We start from the raw sequence: 20,634 nt of genomic DNA on the forward strand, positions 1-20,634 counted from the left end.
AAAAGGGGGGAATGAAAAAACCGACAGATTTAGAAACCCAAGGGGAGGATTCTACAGGAATATATTTAGAATTTGGTGGAAAATCTCATATCCTCTCAATGATATTGATTTGTAACCTAAATAAAGTTCGTTCAACTTGTTCATTAACAACATGTAGGGCACAACTTATCACAGAGAGCAGTAAGAGGAATCATACAGAGAAACCACTTTGTAATGGAAAACCAGTAAGGAAAGTAGTAAAGTCGGACGGTGCCGACTATATGATACCCTTCACCACTTTGGGTTATTCAACAGATACATTTTAACAGACGTCGCATTTTTGAAGGACCAGTAAAATGAAATTGGATCCAAAAACATGTCATTCTGCAACCTATACTAAATTTTTCATTTGGTCAGATATATATCTGATCCTATATCTAAGTGTGAACCGATTTCAACGAAACTTGCCAGAGATTAATTTATATTAACTTCATTATACAAAATTGTGTGGCAGCTGGACAAACATAAAGAAAAAATATATAGGACCGATATCTAAATCTGAACCGATTTCCACGAAACTTAGCACAAATCATTCTAGACTTATTTCGGTACGCCATGTCAAATTTCGTGCAAATCGAAAGACATATATTGACTTTGGTGCACCATTTATATTAAATCGGAGGAAAATATATATGGGAGCTATATCTAAATCTTAACCGATTTTCACGAAACTCAACATACATCATTCTGGACCTAATTCTGTACCCTATGCTAAATTTCGTGCAAATCTAAAGATACTTAGGGACTTGGAAGCCCTATTTACCTTAGATCGGACGGAGATATATATGGGAGCTATATATACATCTGACCCGATTTTATCGAAACTTGGCACACTCCGTTCTGGATCTAATTCAGTACTCTATGCCAAATTTCGTGCAAATCGAAAGATATATAGGAACTTTGGTGTCCCCTTTACCTTAAATCGGACGGAGATATATATGGGAGCTATATATAAATCTGACCCGATTTTCTCGAAACTCGGCACACTTCGTTCTGGACCTAGTTCAGTACTTTATGCCAAATTTCTTTCAAATCGACAGATATATAGGAACTTTGGTGCCCCTTTTACCTTTAATCGAATGAAAATATATATGGAAGCTATATCTAAATCTAAACCGAATTTTACGAAATTTTGCACACATCAGTCTAGTTTGAATTCAGTACGTTGTGCCAAATTTCGTGCAAATCGGAAGATTTTTAGGGACTTTGGTGCACCATTTACCTTAAATACGAAAATATATATGGGAGCTATATCTAAATCTGAACCGATTTTTCCCAATTTCAATAGGGTTCGTCCTTGGGCCAAATAAGTGACCTATGCCAATTTTCATCCAATTCGGATCATAAATGCGACCTGTACTTTGTTTACAATTTAACATGGACAGACAGACCGACATGCATAAATCGACTTAGATAGTGATTCTATGCATATTCTCAAAAGGAGCCATGTGTCTATCTCGTTTCCTTTTGCCAGTTACAAACATATGCACAAAGACATAATACCCTGTACGACAGTGTGGTGAAGGGTATAAAAATAACACGCTCAAATGATAGAACGGGAGCAGGATGACGTATGATAAATTAAATGACCGATAAATATATATAATACGTCCAGAAGACCCACATCCTACAGAAAACCAAGTTGGACGCATCTGATTATATTTTTCTCTCAAAAAATGTATTATGTAAATAAATCCCGCCTTTTTATAAATCCTGAAAAAATATATTTTTTTAAAATTCCCGCCTTTTTATAAATCCAGAAAAATATTTTTTTTAAATCCACTCCTGTTTATAAATCCTAAAAAACATTAAAAAAAAATCGCGCCTTTTTACAAATCTTGATTTTTTTAAAAATCTGCGTCTTTTTATAAATTCTGAAAAAAATATTTGTTTAATATTTGTTTAAAATCCACGCCTTTAGTGGTCAACAGCACTACTTCCTTACACTGCCATATTTTCCGAATATTACCAATATTCAGTACAGCCCTTCTAATTTCTTGTCCATATTCCCTTCACGGCGGGTTGTGTGATGCTCGGCTTATAATTGTGGCCTATAGATCGACTTTAAAAAAAACACACATAAGCACATATATTTTCGGTCCACTTCATCCCAAAATTATTATCTGATCATTAAGGAAAATTATAGGTATGGTCCCCGATCATAACTGGAACCTCATGGAACATTTCAAAGCGATCAACGCTATATTTCCGCCCTCTAGTGTGGTGATGGGTTTATTAAATAATATCTGAATACGTAAGCACCTGTAAATATGTACGTGTAAATCACACATCCGAGTACATACGACAATATAATTGGTATCAATTAAAAGGCCAACCACTCCTTTTGGATATACTATCAACTTCTCGGCTATATGTCCCTTAGGAGTAAATATATTCGCTATAGAATAAAAACTTTGTAATTTTTTACACAAAAGTCAGGGTCCATTTGACCAGTTAAATATTGACCGATCTTTATCAAAACAGGCATGCTTATTCATTGGCCCGATCCCCTTCTCCATATAAAAATTCGAAATGTTTGGGCCATAATTGCGGCCTCTGGAGCGACCAGAAAAACCGACAAAAATTAAGTATTATGTATCCATTTCATCAGCTAGTCGAGATATGACAATCGGTATACTTAAAGGGGGGTCTATGACCAATATTCCGCGGCGTTACAAATACTTGGGGCAGTACAAAGCTATAATATCCTAAGGCGTGGATTATTTATACCCTAAAACAATCCACGCCTTATTATTTTAGCCGGTTTTTAAAGAGCTACCAACAACGCATTTAACTTTAACCGAAACAACGTCAACATCGAAAGTGATTTTACGATGTCGTGTAGTCACATCACAGCTTTTTTTATTACAATCCAAATAACATAAACAAATATAGATGTCTTCCATTCATCAACCAACCAACCAGCTAAAACATATCCGAATAATAATTCACAGTTCCTTTCCCCTTTCGCAGTAGACATACCGAGTTCTTCTTCTTCTTCGTCAAATGTCATTGTTTGCCTTTTTGAATAATTCCCCAAATGAATATTAACTCTAATCAAATGTTATGTCTCATTCCGACAGAGTGGCAGAAACAGAGACTCGCAGGCCATCAAAGGGACATCAGCCGCACAGCAGCCAAGCGTAAAATTTCCCTAACTTATTCGTGGAAAATTTCCATATTTTGCCGAAGGAAGAAAAAAGAATGGAAACAATGGGACAACAAATCAAAAGAAACATTTCCAAACATCTGTTGATATTTTCGTTTGAATTAGAGGAAAACTACAGAGTTTTCATTTCAAGTATCCACCAAAAAAAAAACTACATCCCTACCCTTGGTGGGGGAACTGCTACAGATGTATACATTACATCTATCCTCATAAAAAAATGTTGAGCTTTTTATGTTTTGTTATTACAAATGACCATTTTTATTACAGATTATGGAAAATTCCTGTCGCTTGTATTTTGGGTTTGTAGCTACAGACATTTTGTCAGACGATTAGAAAATTTTAACTTAGAGAATAGAGGAGGATGTATTTAATGGCATGTTATTCTTTGTGTGGACATTCAAGGAAGAAATATTTTTGAAGATCCGCATTTTAAACCATTGACTACTGAAACCATTTTAAAAAATGGTTTCAGTAGTCAAAAATAAGGCGTAGATTTTGTAAAATAAATATTATTAAGGACCAAAAACATGGTGTGGATATTTTGAAGACATATTTTAAAGGACTAACAATAAGGCGTGAATTTTCCAAAAATATTTGTTAAGGATCTATAACAAGGAGTGGATTTTTTGAAGACATGTCTTTATGGACTAACAATAGGGCGTGGATTTCCCAAAAGTATTTGTTAAGGATCTATAACAAGTCGTGGATTTTAAAGACACATTTTTATATATTTGCATGGATTTTTTAAAGAAATATTTATACCCAACGATCGCCCTATCTCGACTAGCTGAGTCGATCTAGACATGTGTGCCCGTCCGTTCCTCCGTCTGTCCATTATACTTTGTAAACACGCTACAGGCCACAGTTATGGACCAAGCTTCTTGAAATTTTGCATTTAGGTTTGGTTGTGATCAATGAAGACCCCTGTTGTTTTGGTAGGTTTAGGTTTGGGGATGTGCAGTCACATGTGTGACTACAACACTCTGAGACCGGTTAGGTCCGATGTGATCATCCAAAGATCGGTTAATATTTAGGGTAAAGATCGGTTAATATTTAGGGGATGAAATGGACCAAATACTTAATTTTTGTCGGGTTTTCTGGTCGCTCCAGAGGCCGCAATTAAGACTCGAACATCGCGAAATTTTACATGGGGAAGGGGATCGGGGCAAAGAATAAGAATGCCTGTTTTGATAAAGACCGGTCAATATTTTAGAATACAAATTACAAAATTTGTATTCTATGGCATATATATTTATCCCTGAAGGATATAGTCCCCAGAAGTTGAAAGTATATCCAAGAGGAGGGGTTAACCTTTAAATTGATACCAATTATATTGTCGTATGTACTCGGATGTGGGAGTTACACTTAATTTTTTACAGGTGCTTACGTATTCAGATATTATTTAATAGCCCATTACCACACTAGAGGGCGGAAATATAGCGCTGATCGTTTTTAAATTTTCCATGAGGATCCAGATATGGTCAAGGACAACGGCTATAATTTTCGGTGATGATCAAATAATAATTTTGGGATGAATTGGACCAAAAACTGTGTTTTTTTTTTAATCAATCTATAGGCCACAATTGAAAGTCGAAAACAAAGCACCGTGAAGGCAATCTGGACAAGTAATTAGAAAGGCTGCACTGAATATTAGTAATATTTGGAATATATGTCAGTGTAAGGAAGAGGTGCAGTTTATTACTAATAGGGCAACAGGGTGCAACTATTACGAAACATTGCCCAAGCTCGGAATAAAAATCCGCAGAAAGTTAGAGTTCCGTAGTAGTTGTGTAGGGTATCATATGGTCGACCCCGTCCGACTATACTGCTCCGCTCACTGGTTTTTAATATTTGACAGAGGCCGCAATTATGGTCCAAACATCTCGAATTTTTATATGGAGAAGAAGATCGGGTCAATATTTAGCAGGAAGAATGGACCCTGACTTTTGTGTGAAAAATCACAAAATTTATATTCTATGGCGTATATATTTGCCCCTGAAGGACATAGACCCGAAAAGTTGATAGTATGTTCAAGAGGAGTGGTTTACCTTTAAATTGATACCAATTATATTGTGGCCTGTACTCGGATGTGGGAGTTACATTTAAATATTCAATCGTGCTTACGTATTCCAATGTTAGTTAGTAACCCATCACCACACTAGAGGGCGAAAATATAGCGCTGATCGCTTTGAAATTTTCCATGATGATCCAGGTATGGTCAAGGACAACGCCTATATTTTTCGGCGATGATCGGATAACAATTTTGGGATGAAGTGGACCGAAAACTTAATATTTTGTGTTTTTCGAGTCATAACCGAAAGCCGAACATCACAACACAACCCATGGTTAAGGGAATCTGGACAAAGGGCTGTACAGAATATTAGTAATATTCGGAAAATTTGTCAGCGTAAGGAAGACGTGCTGTTAACCTCTAATCCGGCAAGAGGGTACAACTATATTGTGTATCCTCCGCACCCTAGTTTTAAAAATATTTTTAAGACCAACAAAATGCCGCGTATTTTTTTTAAATATTTGTAAGGATCTTGAATTTATAAAAAAAAATGTCAACGTTATCAATAAGTTTTGAATTAAAATAATATTTTTCAGAACCAGAAATAAGGCGTGTATATAAAATTAAATATTTTTGAAAATATCCATATTTATCAGATCCCATTTCTGTAGTTTAAAGTAAAGGTACTTTCTACTGGTAAAAAATTTTTCGAACAATCGCTGTATGTGTTCGAGTTTCATTTCGCACTGATTCTTTTGATGTTCCATCGTATTTAAATATACCCACCGATTCCATTAATATACAATATTCAAACATTACCAACATATTCCCCAATATTTACATTTTGTACAATATTAAGAGACCAAAAACGTAATATCCAGTTGACAAAATAACAGAACACACACACACACAAAATATGTAATTTCAAGAATTCCTGTGCTGCTTTTATTTTCCGTTTTTTTATTCTTTTCATTATCCTTCAAAAATATTCCATGAAAATAACGGAACATTGGTTTTGTTGTGGAAAGGGTTTCCATTTTAAATATTTTCAATAAAGTCCAAATGAAACGAGCAAAAAGGTCCTGCTACCTGCATCGATAAACTTGCAAGGGGAAAATAATTTTAGTAACAACCTTTATTGTAGCAGCTTGTGGGTGTGTTTGTGTGACTGTGTGTGTGTGTGTGTGCATATTTCTGAGGAATGAAGTAAATCAGCAATGGCTTCATCAGCACGTGTGTTCCCTGCTTTGTTACATTGCAGGTGGAATTGTTGGGGCGGGGAGGGTTCTGCGGAACAACATTGAATAAATATTTGATATTATGTCCAGAGACTTAGTATTGATACGGGTCCCCAATTCCCCAGCCATTTACATTTCAATGGAAATATTTTCTGTTTGCTTAACATAACATTGATGTTAACAATTTATTGTTATAAAGTATTTATATATCACATTCCGAACTTAGGTAGAGTCGGAAACAGTGAAGTTATTTTTACTTCGTTCCTTTTTGGGAAAGGCAAATATGGTAGGGGGTTTGAAATCAACGGAGAACACATTTGTATACATATATGTACGTGTGTGCGTATGATAGTTGATAATTGATTATACGCCCAGGGGAACCATTATGTATTTGATATCACCATTATGGGATAAAGGAAAGCGGTGGATATGTATTTTGTTTAGAATATGGGGTATAATAAATAATCAAGGCCAATTAAATCTGGGCAAGGGATAAAAAAATAAGGATTGTTTTATACCCTACACAACTATGTTGTCAGGCTTTGTGCAGCCTCAACAATTTGTAACGCTGCGAAATATTGGTCCTAGACCCACTTTTAAGTATACCGTTCATCATATCTCGACTAGCTGAGTCGATCTAGACATGTGCGTCCGTCCGTCTGTCCATTATATTTTGTAAACACGATACAGACCACAGTTATGGACCAATCTTCAAGAAAATTTGCATGTAGGATGGGTTCTGGCCAATGGAGACCGGTTTATATTAGGGGATGAAATGGACTAAAACTATATTTATGTCTGACTTTCTGGTCGCTCCAGAGGGTGCAATTATAACTTCGTGAATTTTCCAATGGGTAAGGGGATTGGGCCAAAGAATAAGCATGCCTGTATTAATCGTCCTTTGAAAGCGCTGCAGATATTCTTCTTCTTTCTAAAAGAGCTGCAGGTATTCTTCCTGTGGAAGATCTGCACCTTTTCTTCTTCCTATGGAAGGTCAGCAGGTAATTGTCTTCCTATAGGAAAGCTGCATGTAGTTTCCTTCATATAGGATAGCTGTATGTTTTCTTCTTTGTGCAGAAGAGTTGCATGTATTCTTCTTCCTGTGGAAGAGCTGCAGGTATATTTTTCCTTTGAAAGAGTTGCAGATATTCTGCTTCTTTGAAAAATCTGAAGTCATTCTTATTTCTATAGGAAAGCTAGAGGTATTCTTCTTCCTGTGGAAGAGTTGCAGCTATTCATCTTCCTGTAGAAGAGTTGCAGGTATTCTTCTTCCTGTAGGAGAGCTGCATGTAATTTTCTTTCTGTAGGAAAGCTGGAGGTATTTCCCTTCATATAGGAGAGCTGTATGTTTTTTGCTTCGTGTAGAAGAGTTGCATTTACTCTTCTTCCTGTGTAAGTGCTGCAGCTATTCTTCTTCCTGTGGAAGATCTGCAGGTATCCTTCTTCCTATGAAAGGTCAGCAGATATCTTTCTTCCGGTGGAAGAAAGTCAGCTATTCTTCTTCCTATGTAAAGCCAACAGGTAATTTTCTCCTATCTTTAGATCAATATTTAGAGTCAAATGGTCACTGACTTTTGTGCGAAAAAAATTAAATTTTTTTTCTGGGGCTCCTGAAGGACATATACCCTAGAAGTTGATGGTATATCCGTGAAGAGTTGTTGACCTTCAAATTGATACCAATTATATGACTGCATGTACTCTGATGTGGGTGTTATACGTAATTAGGTAAAGGTGACTATGTGCATAGTATTACTATTACTCCATTAGAGGGCGGAAATGTCGCGCTGATCGCTTTGAAATTGTACATGGAGTTCCGATTATGGTTAAGGATGACGCCTACAGTTTTCGGTGAAGTTGAGATTTCCATGAACCGAAAACTTCAATATTGTCAGATTTTCTAGTCGCTCTACAGACAAATATTATATGCAGAACATCACATATTTTACAAGGTGAAGGTGATCTGACCAAATACTTAGGGCGGCTGTTTAGATAATGATCGGTCAATTTTTCGAGGGTCAAATCAACCAAACCCTAAAGTGACAATTTTCTTTATTTTACGGCGTAAAAATTAATTTCAAGAAAAAAAAATGGAAAATATGCCAGGGTTCGAAAGTGAAGTTGTTGATCTATAACCGGTAAAAAGCATGCAAATATCTCGAAATATTGTCCAGGCTCAGAATATAGAACCGCAGAAAGTTTGATTTTCGTGGTAGTTGTGTAGGGTATCATATGATCGGCCCCGTCCGACTATACTGCTCCACTCACTGGTTTAATATTTTATAGGGTCTTGCATAAGACGTGGACCATTATTGGACCATATCAATGTGGCTTCAAACGTGGCAAATCCACCATTGACCAGATTTTCACTCTGCGTCAAATCCACAAGACAAAACTCACGAAAAACACATCGACACATTCCACCTATTCGTCAACTATAAAGCCGCATTCGACAGCCCTATCCGTCTGCGTTTGCCATTCCTGCAAAATTAATTCGGCTATGCAGGATAACTTTAACTGGCACAAGATCTACAGGGTATCATATGGTCGGCCCTGTCCAACTATACTGCTCCGTTCACTGGTTTAATATTTTATAGGGTCTTCAGTAAGACGTGGACCATTATTGGACCATACCAATGCGGCGTCAAACCTGGCAAATCCACCATTGACCAGATTTTCACACTGCGCCAAATCCTCGAAAAAACTCACGAAAAACACATCGACACATTCCACCTATTCGTCAACTATAAAGCCGCATTCGACAGCCCTATCCGTCTGCGTTTGGCATTCCTGCAAAATTAATTCGGCTATGCAGGATAACTTTAACTGGCATAAGATCAACAGTTAAAGTTGGACCTGTCAGAGCCCTTTAATACCGAACGAGGATTCAGACAAGGTGACAGTTTGTCGTGTGACCTTTTTAACATCCTGCTAGAAAAGGTCATACGAGAGGCAAAGTGAACAGAAATGGTACTCTGTACACCAAACAATACATATTACTCGCCTACGCCGATGACATCGACATAATAGGTCGAACACTAAGAGCGGTAACAGCCACCTTTGAACAAATTGAGAAGGAGTCTGCCAAAGTGCGTGTGACAGTAAACGGTGAGAAGACCAATCTGATGGTATCAACGCGCAGACGTCCAGTATACTTGAACCAACTGTGGAACTTGAGAACTACAGCTTCGAGGTAGTCAAAAATTGTATATACCTTGGTACCGCGATAAACAAAACGAATGACATCAGTTTTGCAATTCGGAGAAGGATAGTGATGACCAACCGATGCTATTGTGGTCTGAGCAAACAAATCAAAAGCAAGGCCACCTCCCGCCAGACAAAACTCACACTCTACAAGACGCTGATACTACCCGTGCTGTTATATGGATATGAATCATGGGTACTTGCGCAAGCAGATGAGGCAGCTCTTGGAGTGTTTGAGAGAAAAATTATCCGAAATATCAATGGGCCGATCTGCGCTAACGGTGAATATCGCCGTCGACTGAACCATGAGTTGTACCTGCTATTCTAGGACATCGACGTTGTTAGACGTATTGAGCTACAGCGACTACGTTGACTAGGTCATGTTGTGAGAATGGATGAAGATGCCCCAGCCCAGAAGGCATATAAAATCGAACCAGCTGATGGTTCCCGCAGAAGGGGAAGGCCACGAATACGATAGATAGATCAGAGATCAAGTCGAAGACAACATTGTCGAATATGGTCTTTCAAATGGGGAAAAACTGCGCAAAAGACCGACGCGCCTGGAAATCTTTTCTAAGCTCGGCTTATGGAACGAGAGTTCTGCCACAAGCCAGGTAAATAAGTAAGCAATAAGACGTGGATGTTTTAAAAAATTTTCAAATGATTTATTGGAAAATGTTTTAAAGGGTTTTTATACCCTTCACCACACTGTGGTACAGGGTATTATGTCTTTGTGCATATGTTTGTAACAGGCAAAAATAATCGAGATAGACCCATGGTTCCTTAGAATCACTTTCTGAGTTGATTTATGCATGTCCGTCCGTCCGTCTGTCTGTCCATGTTAAATTGTAAACAAAGTACAGGTCGCATTTATAATCCGAATTGGATGAAATTTGGCACAGGTAACTTATTCGGCCCAAGGACGAACCCTATTGAGATTGGGAAAAATCGATTCAGATTTAGATATAGCTCCCATATATTTTTTCGCCCGATTTAAGGTAAATTGTGTACCAAAGTCCCTATATATCTTTCGATTTGCACGAAATTTGGCATAGCGTACTGAATTAAGTCTAGAATGATGTTGCTAAACTTCGTGAAAAGGTCATAGCTAGGCTAATTGACACAACGTACTGAAGTAATATACATAAGTCTCTGGCAAGTTTCCCTGAAATCGGTTCAGATATAGATATATAACAAAAACCCAACGTCTGTTACGATACATATGTATAATATACCCAAAATGGTGAAGGGTATCATATAGTCGGCCCAGTCCGACTTTACTACTTTCCTTACTGGTTTAAAAAGTATTTTTTGTGTGCCCCCATAAAGCTTGGAATTTTAGATGGTCTTCATAAGCCTTGGATTTTTTAAAGAATAAAGAATGAGAGTACCCGATTTAGATTTTTTGAAAAATATTTTAAGAGTCACCTTAAATATTGGAGTTTTTGAAAAACATGTTTTTTATATTTTCTGAGAATAACCAGTTTAAGAATATTTTTTAATTATACATTTATAAAACTAATATAGAAATATTTATATATTATAATAATTATTTTTTTGATTTGTTTTCTAAATACACAGCACAAAAAAATTGATCTAACTAAAATTTAAAAATATCAACACAGATTTGTGACTTCTATCAAACATCAACCTTGTCGACGCTCTTATCTTACAATTTCTTATCACATTTTATTTTTAATTGGCTGCTGTCATTTTCATTGTTCTATTCTTTGTGTAACTTCATTTGGATAATCCGTATCGGCTTTGAAAAGATAACACAATTGCCAATGTAATTTCTCCTGGGCCGTGAAGGTGAGGGGATAATTATTAATATTACACCTTATAAGGCCTTCGTCCGCGAAACGATTCTCATTTAAACGACATTGTTGAGCAAAAAATTTGGCAAAATATTGATTTAATTCATAACAGCTGGGACAGTGATGGCATGGATCTTGATCGCCTAAATTTTCATTGAATACCCTTTCTGGATGAATTTGGGAACCATAGAAGGGAAATCTGGAGAAAATATATGTATATATGTGTGAGATATATTTATTTAAAAAATTCGCTCTTTTACTTACTCTTTGTGCTCTACAATGTTTATAAATTCCAAACCATTATCATCCTTATTACAGGCCAATACCTGCCATTGGTCCTCGATTTTAAACATTCTCAAATCCTCTTTTGTAATACAATATTTGTGGTAATGGTAACCGAATGGTTGTGATGACATTCGTGCTTTCACTGATTCGTCTAGGTCGGCAAATAATTTGGATTTTTGTAAAACTAAAAGAGAAGAAGACAATTTTATAAAATACTAGCATAGGCCCGCTACGTCGTTAGCGGATCTTTTTATAATTCAAATAAATAAATAAATATTAATTAAACATTAATTTAGGATTAAGTATAAATTTGAAACATTTCGAATAATAATAGGCCCTATATCTTAATTTTTATGAACTTGTATTATTTCCTGAAAGCGTACTATTTTCTCGACCCTCCCGATGGACCAATGCAAATAGTACCATAATAAGTTTTTTAAACTTCTTTGTTCCTGTCAGCAATTTATTACTAATGATACTTTTGTACTCTTATGGTACGAATTTGTAATATAAAAATTGCAGAAATTTATTCCGGTGCGATACGTGTTACAAAATCCTCATTGGAAAAAATTGTCGGTATTTTTTGTATATCCTTGACATACAAATTCCGCCCATTATTTCCAGTGTGGTTGGAAACATTATTGGAAATAAATATCAGTTCTGTTATGGTGGTAGATATTGTAGAAACATTTGCATTTAAAAGTGCCAATAATTTAGTACTTGTTGTGTCCAGGGGTTTGTTTGCTCACTACATCGGAAGTTTAAACCAAAATTCACATAACTATTCGCTGTAGTATAGATCGATCAGTAATTTTTAGTAAAAATTTTCGAAGAATATTTCCATAAAACATATTACTTGTCATAGTCAAAGATAAATACTAAAATTCGGATATCTGTCTTTAACCTATCCTATTTAGTACTTTCAAGCATAACAATATTTCGTACTTTATGTACAAATGTCAAACAAAATTGTGAAAAGCATTGTTTTTATAGAAAAATCCAAATTCTATATGCACCCGAACCGCCGTACAATATGTTGTAAATTTTAGAACTTATTTCTGGAAAATATTTACGCTTAAAGGTTTATTTGCATAGTTCCAGATAAGTATTTAATAACAGGTTCCTATATTAATCCATTCTACCGTACACAATATTTAGTACTTGTTAGTACCGTTAGGTTACAAACTTTTTGGCATATTCCACTTTTTAAAATATACAAAGCTACATACCGAATTGCACATCGTGCAATATTTTGTGTTTTTGTTGCCGTTTAGTACTAATTTCCAATAAACCAATAAACTGTACTCTAAATTTACATTTATATTTATTTGCCATACACTGTGGTAGAATATTTAATACAATTTTCGAAAAATATCGCACTATTTGTAATAGTTAAGCTACATATTTTAATCTCTAGCTTTTCCATTATAATTTAATATTTTGTACCATTTTAGTACTAATATCAAAAATATGTTACTCTATTTGTAATAGTGTTTCAGATTTGTATTTCTTCCGGTTCCATTATACTACAGTATTAAGTACTAATTTAAAAAATATATATGCATACATTCTATTTGTAATAGAGTAAGCTACATACTGAGATTCAGATTTATATTTCTACCAGTTCTATTGTATTTTATTAGTTAGTACTTTTTATTACCACTTTAGTACTAATTTCCAAAAAAATGTTATGTATAGTATTCTATTTGTAAATGTTAAAGCTATATGGACAGTTTCACATTTCTATCTCTGTCGGTTATATTGCAATATACTATCTACAATTTTTTAGTACATTTCAGTACTAATTTCCAAAAAAATACATTTTCCCATTATTCTATTTGTAATAGCTATTTCAGATATTTATCCTTACCTGTTCCATCGTAGTAAAATATTTAGTACTTGTTAGTACTTTTAGTACTAATTTCCAAAATTTGTTCACACATTCTTATTTTAGAGTTCTACTTCCAACCGTTGCGGTGTAGTACTGTTTTAGTACATTTTAGTACTAATTTTCAAAAAAATATTTTGCATATCATTATATTTGTAATATCTTAAACTACATACCAAGTTTGAGATATGTATCTCTATCGGCTTCATTCTAATACATTATTTAGAACTATTTAGTACCTTTAGTACTAAATTAAAAAAATCCACACATACCGCTTCCCCTATTATTAACAAAGCTGTATACCAAATTTCAGAGTTGTACTTCCAACCGTTCGTGAGTTATAGAGTTTTAGTACTTTTTAGTACCATTTTAGTACTAATTTCCAAGAAATATTTTTCTACCTCATTCTATTCGTAATAGCTTAAGCCTCATACCAAGTTTCAGATATACATCTCTATAGATTCTATTCAAATATAATGTTTAGTACTTTTTAGTACCTCTTAGTACTAAATTCCAAAATTTTTTCACATATACCACTTTGCTTATCGTAGGAAAAGCTGCATACCAAATTTCAGAATTCTACATCTAACCGTTCCCGCGTAATACAGTTTTTAGTACTTTTTAGTACCTTTTAGTACGAATATCCAAAAACCGCGCCTTATCACACGCTTCCCCACCAAACCCAACCTACATGTCGAATTTCAAGTTTCTAGCTTTAGCCGTTTCGTCTGGGCGTTGATGATCAGTCAGTCACTTATAACGCAACTCTTTTATATATATAGATAAAAAAAATCTGACTCTAAACCCTCTTACCTTTGTCATCCTCAAATTGAACTGGCAATGAAACATTCATAGATTTACAATCCTGTCGCACATCTTCGACACCGGCTGAATGCGTTAGTAACAGCTGATAACCCAGACAGGTACCCCACAATGGAAAATGCTTTAATTGCCGGGCAATATCGAAAATTATTTTGGAACTGGTATAAGCATGGCTGGTCATATCTTTGGTACAGAATTTCGGATTGAAGAAAATAGCCCCACCAGGCATTAAAATTCTGTAAAGGGATATTTTTTATTTTTGTTTTTTAATTTGTGATATTTGACGATTTAATTTACCCATTAATTTTATTCATTATCGATTCATAATAGATGCGAGGTCGATTGTTCCTAAAATGAAACAAGATAAAAAATGATAAATTATTAATTTTAAAAATTATTTTTCTATGGAATTTTATAACGTCCAGTTCCCAATATTTGTAAAAAAGATTTTGAATAAGATTTGAACCAAACCAAAGGGCGTGGATTTAAAGAAAAACTTTTTTAAAGACTACTAAAGAGCGTGGATTTTGTAAAAATATTTGCTAGAGACTACCAATGAAACATTTTATATGCATTAACAATGGGCCTGGTAGTTTTAAAAATTATATTTGGTTCAAGAACGAACCCTATTTAAATTGGGAAAAATCAGTTCAGATTTACATATAGCTCCCATATATATTTTCACCCTATTTTATGTAAATAGTGTACGAAAGTCCGTACATTTCCTTCGATGTGCACGAAATTTGGTATAGCGTACAGAATTGAGTATAGAATGATGTATGTTAAGTTTCGTGAAAATCGGTTCAGATTTAGATATAGCTCCGATATATATTTTCGTCCGATTTTATGTAAATAGTGTACGAAAGTCCCTACTTGTCCTTCGATTTGCCCGAAATTTGGCATAGCGTACTGAATTGAATGTAGGGTATATAGGGTACTGAATTAAGTCCAGATTGATGTTACTAAGATTCGTGAAAAGATCTACAGCTAGGCCGATTGACACAACGCACTGAAGTAATATAAAGTAGTCTCTGGCAAGTTTCCCTGAAATCGGTTCAGATATAGATATATAACAAGCATGCGACGTCTGTTAGGATACATATGTAGAATATACCCAAAGTGGTGAAGGGTATCATATAGTCGGCCCAGTCCGGTTTGAAACCGAGAATGGGGGTCCCCTTAATTTCGCCTGATTCATTTCAAAGGTTCTCTAAAGAGCATATGTATCTATCTACAAGATATTGTATATATTAGCGCTCCTTGTATGTATAATCATTTCCGACCCAAAATAATCATTTCCGACCCTATAAAGTATATATATTCTTGATCAGCGTAAAATTCCGACTGTCCGTCTGTCTGTCTGTTGTAATCACTCTAGCGTCTAAAGGAATTGAGATAGATCGCCAAAATTTTGCAGTCAGGTCAAGTTCGAAGATAGGCTTTATCGGTCCACGTTTAGGCATAGCTCCCATATAAGGGTAGCCCCAATTTTCGGTATTTTGAGGTTCTTGAGCGTGTTTTTCAAGTGAATTCGCTGAAATTTGGTACATTGAGTTTTTATTGGGTACCAAATCTCTCCACTAAAAATTATAAATATGTGTGTATATTTTCGGATACCCCCATATAGGGGTACCCTTAATTTTGCGTTGTTTTGGGGTGTTTGATCGCATTTTTCGACCGAATTCGCTGAAATTGGGTACTTTGAGTTCTTATTGGGTAGCAAATCTCTACACTACAAATTATAAATATGGATCAATTTTTTCGGGTAGCCCCCATATAAGGGTACGCCCAATTTTCGGTATTTTAGGGTTCTTAAGCGTGGTTTTCTACCGATTTCGCTGAAATTTGGTACAGGGGGTTCTTATAGGGTACCAAATTTCCCCACTAAAAATTATAAATATAGGTCCACTTTTTCTGGCAGTCCCCATATAAGGGTACCTCCCAATTTCCACTTTTTGGGGGTTTTGACCGGGATTTTTCACCGAATTGGCTGTAATTTTGAAATTTAAGTTCTTATTGGATAGCAAATCTCTCCACAAAAAATTATAAATTTTGGTCAAAAATTATAAATATGGGTCCATATTTTCGGATAGCGCCCATATAAGGGTACCCCTAAGTTTGTGGTGTTTTGGGGGGTTTGATCGCATTTTTCGACCGAATTCGCTGAAATTGGGTACTTTAAGTTCTTATTGGGTAGCAAATCTCTCCACAAAAAATTATAAATATAGGTCAATTTTTTCGGGTAGCCCTAATATAAGGGTACCACCAATTTTCGACATTTTGAGGTTCTTGAGGGCGTTTTTCAAATGAATTCGCTGAAATTTGGTATTTTGTAGTCGTATATGGTAACAAATCTCCTCAACTAAAAATTATTAATATTCACCCCTTTTTAGAGGTAGTCCCCATAGAACCCCCTTTTATATTAAAATAGTTGTCTGATTTTTTCCGTGTGTTGCGGTTGGGTAGTCGTTACGGGGAATAGTCAATTTAGCCATCTGTTGTAAGCATTCCGCCTTCGAAAAATATTGTGATAAAAACTCAAACATGACTATAATGAAATATATTGTCAGACATTTAGGCATCTCCTCAATATGGTGATACATCCTGAAGGAGGTACAGATTTTAGAAAAAATGCCCATTAAAATTGCTGAAGTTTGTATTTGGTGTACATAATGGTTTACATAAATCGGTTTGTAGAATTATCGGTATATGCCCACTTTTTGGGTAAGTTCCCTATATTTTCATTGCATGTATCTGTCAGTATAACTATGGTGGAGGGCCGAACTTAACGCTTTTTCACTTGTTTTAATTTAAATCCCCGCCTATTGAAGACTTTAATTAATGCATATTTTTATTATTTTAAAAACATGACCGTTATCTAAATTTTTTTCGACCATTGGCAACACTACGTAAGCAATATGTATTTAATATTAAGGTTATTGATTTTTCCCACAAAAGCAAACTGCCTTTCTCTTCTGCAGAACACTTTCTCTTTCTCAAAATGCTCTCATCTCTTTTGGATTTTCATATCAATCTCCCAAACAGTCAACTGTTTGTTTATGCAATCTTTTGCAGGTATTCGTGTGATTTGTTTACAAAACAATGTTGTTTTTCTTTTCTTTTTTATATTTCAGAATTCAAAAATATTTTCTTTTTTTTCAAATATGGGGGAAGAGGTAGGCGAACTCACACTCACTTACCATATGGGTATGACTTTAGCACCGGCTGCTTCCAAAAATCTCACATACGATGCAGCCAAGTAGCTCTGGTATTCCCTGCCATACCTGTTCTGCAACGTCGTGGCAATATCCATGCACAGGATACCAATGACAGGTGTAACGGTTTCATTGCAATGCAAATTTCCCATCATCTTGAAATTTTTTTCTTGACCCTCACTCACACTGCAGGCTGATAGGGCAAATTCAATAACAAACTTATAATTATTTTTTGTTCGGTTTGTGAGAAGAAGAAAAATACGCACGCTAATTCGTTTTAATTGTGGCACTCAGATGTTTAGTGGCCGACAACTTGATGCACACTGAATAGAAATTGCATTGTTTGGATAAAAGAGAAACAACAACAACAATAACAGCAAATAAGCATTCTACAATAACGAAAGAAAGGAAAAAAATGACGATGAGGTGTATGTGTATATACGAGTGTGTGTGTATGTGTATGCATTTCTAAGTTATTCACGGCCATGGTGTTTTATGAATGAACGCTAGAAATTCTCTTTGTTAGTCTGTATGATGACTGATTTTTATTTTTTAAATATTTATAAGAACGTATTTATTTAGCAAACACTAGAAATAACTCAAATTGAAAGAAAATATTGTAACTATTTATTGGTTAATATTAAAAAAATCCATATACCCTAAAAAAGTATTTTAAGTTCACGCTTATTGGGGGTCGTAAAAAAATACGTTCATAAAAAATCGCATATGGTTATACACAACATACACAAATTTCAGAAAATTTTAATTGTTAATATACCCTCAGCTTTTTGGCTAAGGAGGCTGTATACACTTTGACACAGTTAAATGGTTCTACACCCCATGTTTCTTTGGACCAAATTTGTTTCAGAAAATATTATTTCTTCCAAACTTAGTTCAAGTTCGAAGATAGGGAATATCGGTCCACTTCTTCTGGTACCTCCCACACAGGAGCTAGGCCTAAATGCGGGTTACAGTTCATATATAGTTCATTATCGAACCTTACGTTCTATTTTTATCTCGATATCCTCCGCAGGTGAAATGATTACAAAAGAGCGTTAGAACCAAACCCAAAACGCGGAACAAATCAGATAACTATTTTAATATAAAAAAGGGGGTTATATGGGGATTACCCCAAAAAGGGGGCGAATATTAATAATTTTTGGTGGGGAGATTTCGTACCACATACGACTACAAACTACCAAATTGCAGCGAATTTGGTAGAAAAACGCGCTCAAGAACCCCAAAATACCGAAAATTGGGGGTACCCTTATATGGGGGCTATCCGAAAAAATGGACCTATATTTATAATTTTTAGTGGAGAAATTTGCTACCCAATAAGAACTCAAAGTACTAAATAACAGCCAATTCTATGAGAAAAATGCGATCAAAACCCCCAAAATACGGAAATTTGGGGGGTACGGTTATATGGGGGCTACCAGAGAAAGTGGCCCGATATTTATAATTTTTAGTTTAGATAATTGGGACCAAATAAGAACCCAATGTTCCAAATTTCAGAGAATTCGGTTGAAAAACGCGCTCAAGAACCCCAAAATACCGAAAATTGGGGGTACCCTTATATGGGGGCTATCCGAAAAAATTCACCTATATTTATAATTTTTTGTGGAGAGATTTGGTACCTATTAGGAACTCGAAATACTAAATTACAGCCAATTTGGTGGAAAAATACGATCAAAACCCCCAAAATACTAAAAATTAGGAGGTGCCGATATATGGGGCTACCAGGAAAAGTGGATCTATATTTATAATTTTTTGTGGGGACATTAATTACCCAATAAGAAATCAATGTACCAAATTTCAGCTTATTCGGTTGAAAATCGAGCTCAAGAACCCCAAAATACCGACAATTGTAGCTCGTTCCCACGCCACTCACACCTGCCCCAACCGACCGAAAGGGTGACCTACCTTTCGTAGTAATAGCGTTCACACCATAGATCGATCCATGGCAGGATAGTGAACAGTGGGACCACCAGCTACATGCAAATATGCTGATGAAATAAAATTTTTCGTGCTACTCGATTTTCTAAACAATGAGAATCCAAAATATATAAAATTTGTGGACAAGTGGGTTGAAAAAATCATCGAAATACCGAATATTGACATTAACTATCTTTAATATTGCGAGCTCTATCGTGATATCCACATACAGACGAACATGGCGGAATAGACACGTTTATTGCTAGTCTCTAAAAAAGTACGCAGTTGTATAATCTCACATTTCTACAATATTCAACATTTCTTTGTTACCCAAATTTATCATTCAAAGACCTTTTTCAGTTTAGAAAAAGAAATCAAAAACAAATATCGGGAATTTACCCACAATCATTGGTATACTAGATGAACCTCTTGTTTTTCACTCACACTGGAAATTAAAATCAATTTTATGGCATTATTGAAAAACATACACAAGCATGCACACTATAGAAGCAGCAACAACAAAATCCTAGGTCTGATAAAGTTAGCAGTTTCCTTAGTTGCTTTGTAGAATACACTTCCAGAAAATACATCGGTGTCCAATGGATGATAAGATAGATCATAAACTATTATCTACAATTTACATTTTTGAAACAAAGACGAGTTCAAGAAATTAGTAAATAAATTTGAATTTTTCATAAACTGATAATGCAAATTGCTAAATATTTTAATTTGATGGTCCACCATCCTAAAATTATGCTTTGTTTATGAATTCAAAAATAAAATTTCGAACCAGAGATGGATAATTGAAATTAAGAACTAAAAACATTACGAAGTTCGGCTGGACCATCAGCAAAGCATAAAATAAAACCAGTAAGGAAAGTAATAAAGTCGGACTGGGCCGACTATATTATTCCCTTCACCACTTTGGGTATATTCTACATATGTATCCTAACAGACGACGCGTTTTTGTTTTATATATATAACTGAACCGATTTCGGGGAAACGTGCCAAAGA

The 20,634-nt window shown here is 35.2% G+C and overlaps 1 protein-coding gene across 1 annotated transcript; it reads right to left on the minus strand.

Annotated features, from left to right (window-relative positions):
* Nucleotides 1-11,373: 11,373 nt before the first annotated feature.
* On the minus strand, nt 11,374-17,840 carry LOC133338472 (gamma-glutamyl hydrolase B-like). The gene is made up of 5 exons (XM_061546643.1): nt 17,671-17,840; nt 14,768-14,818; nt 14,462-14,706; nt 11,740-11,944; nt 11,374-11,674 (listed from the first exon to the last, which is right to left on the minus strand). Exons 1-5 carry the CDS (start codon nt 17,838-17,840, stop codon nt 11,374-11,376), a joined length of 972 nt encoding a protein of 323 aa, XP_061402627.1.
* Nucleotides 17,841-20,634: the final 2,794 nt, after the last annotated feature.

The sequence above is a fragment of the Musca vetustissima genome, unplaced genomic scaffold, assembly GCF_032173495.1.
Source record: "Musca vetustissima isolate MV318-11 ecotype Yass unplaced genomic scaffold, APGP_CSIRO_Mvet_v1 utg35934, whole genome shotgun sequence".
NCBI lineage: Eukaryota > Metazoa > Arthropoda > Insecta > Diptera > Muscidae > Musca > Musca vetustissima.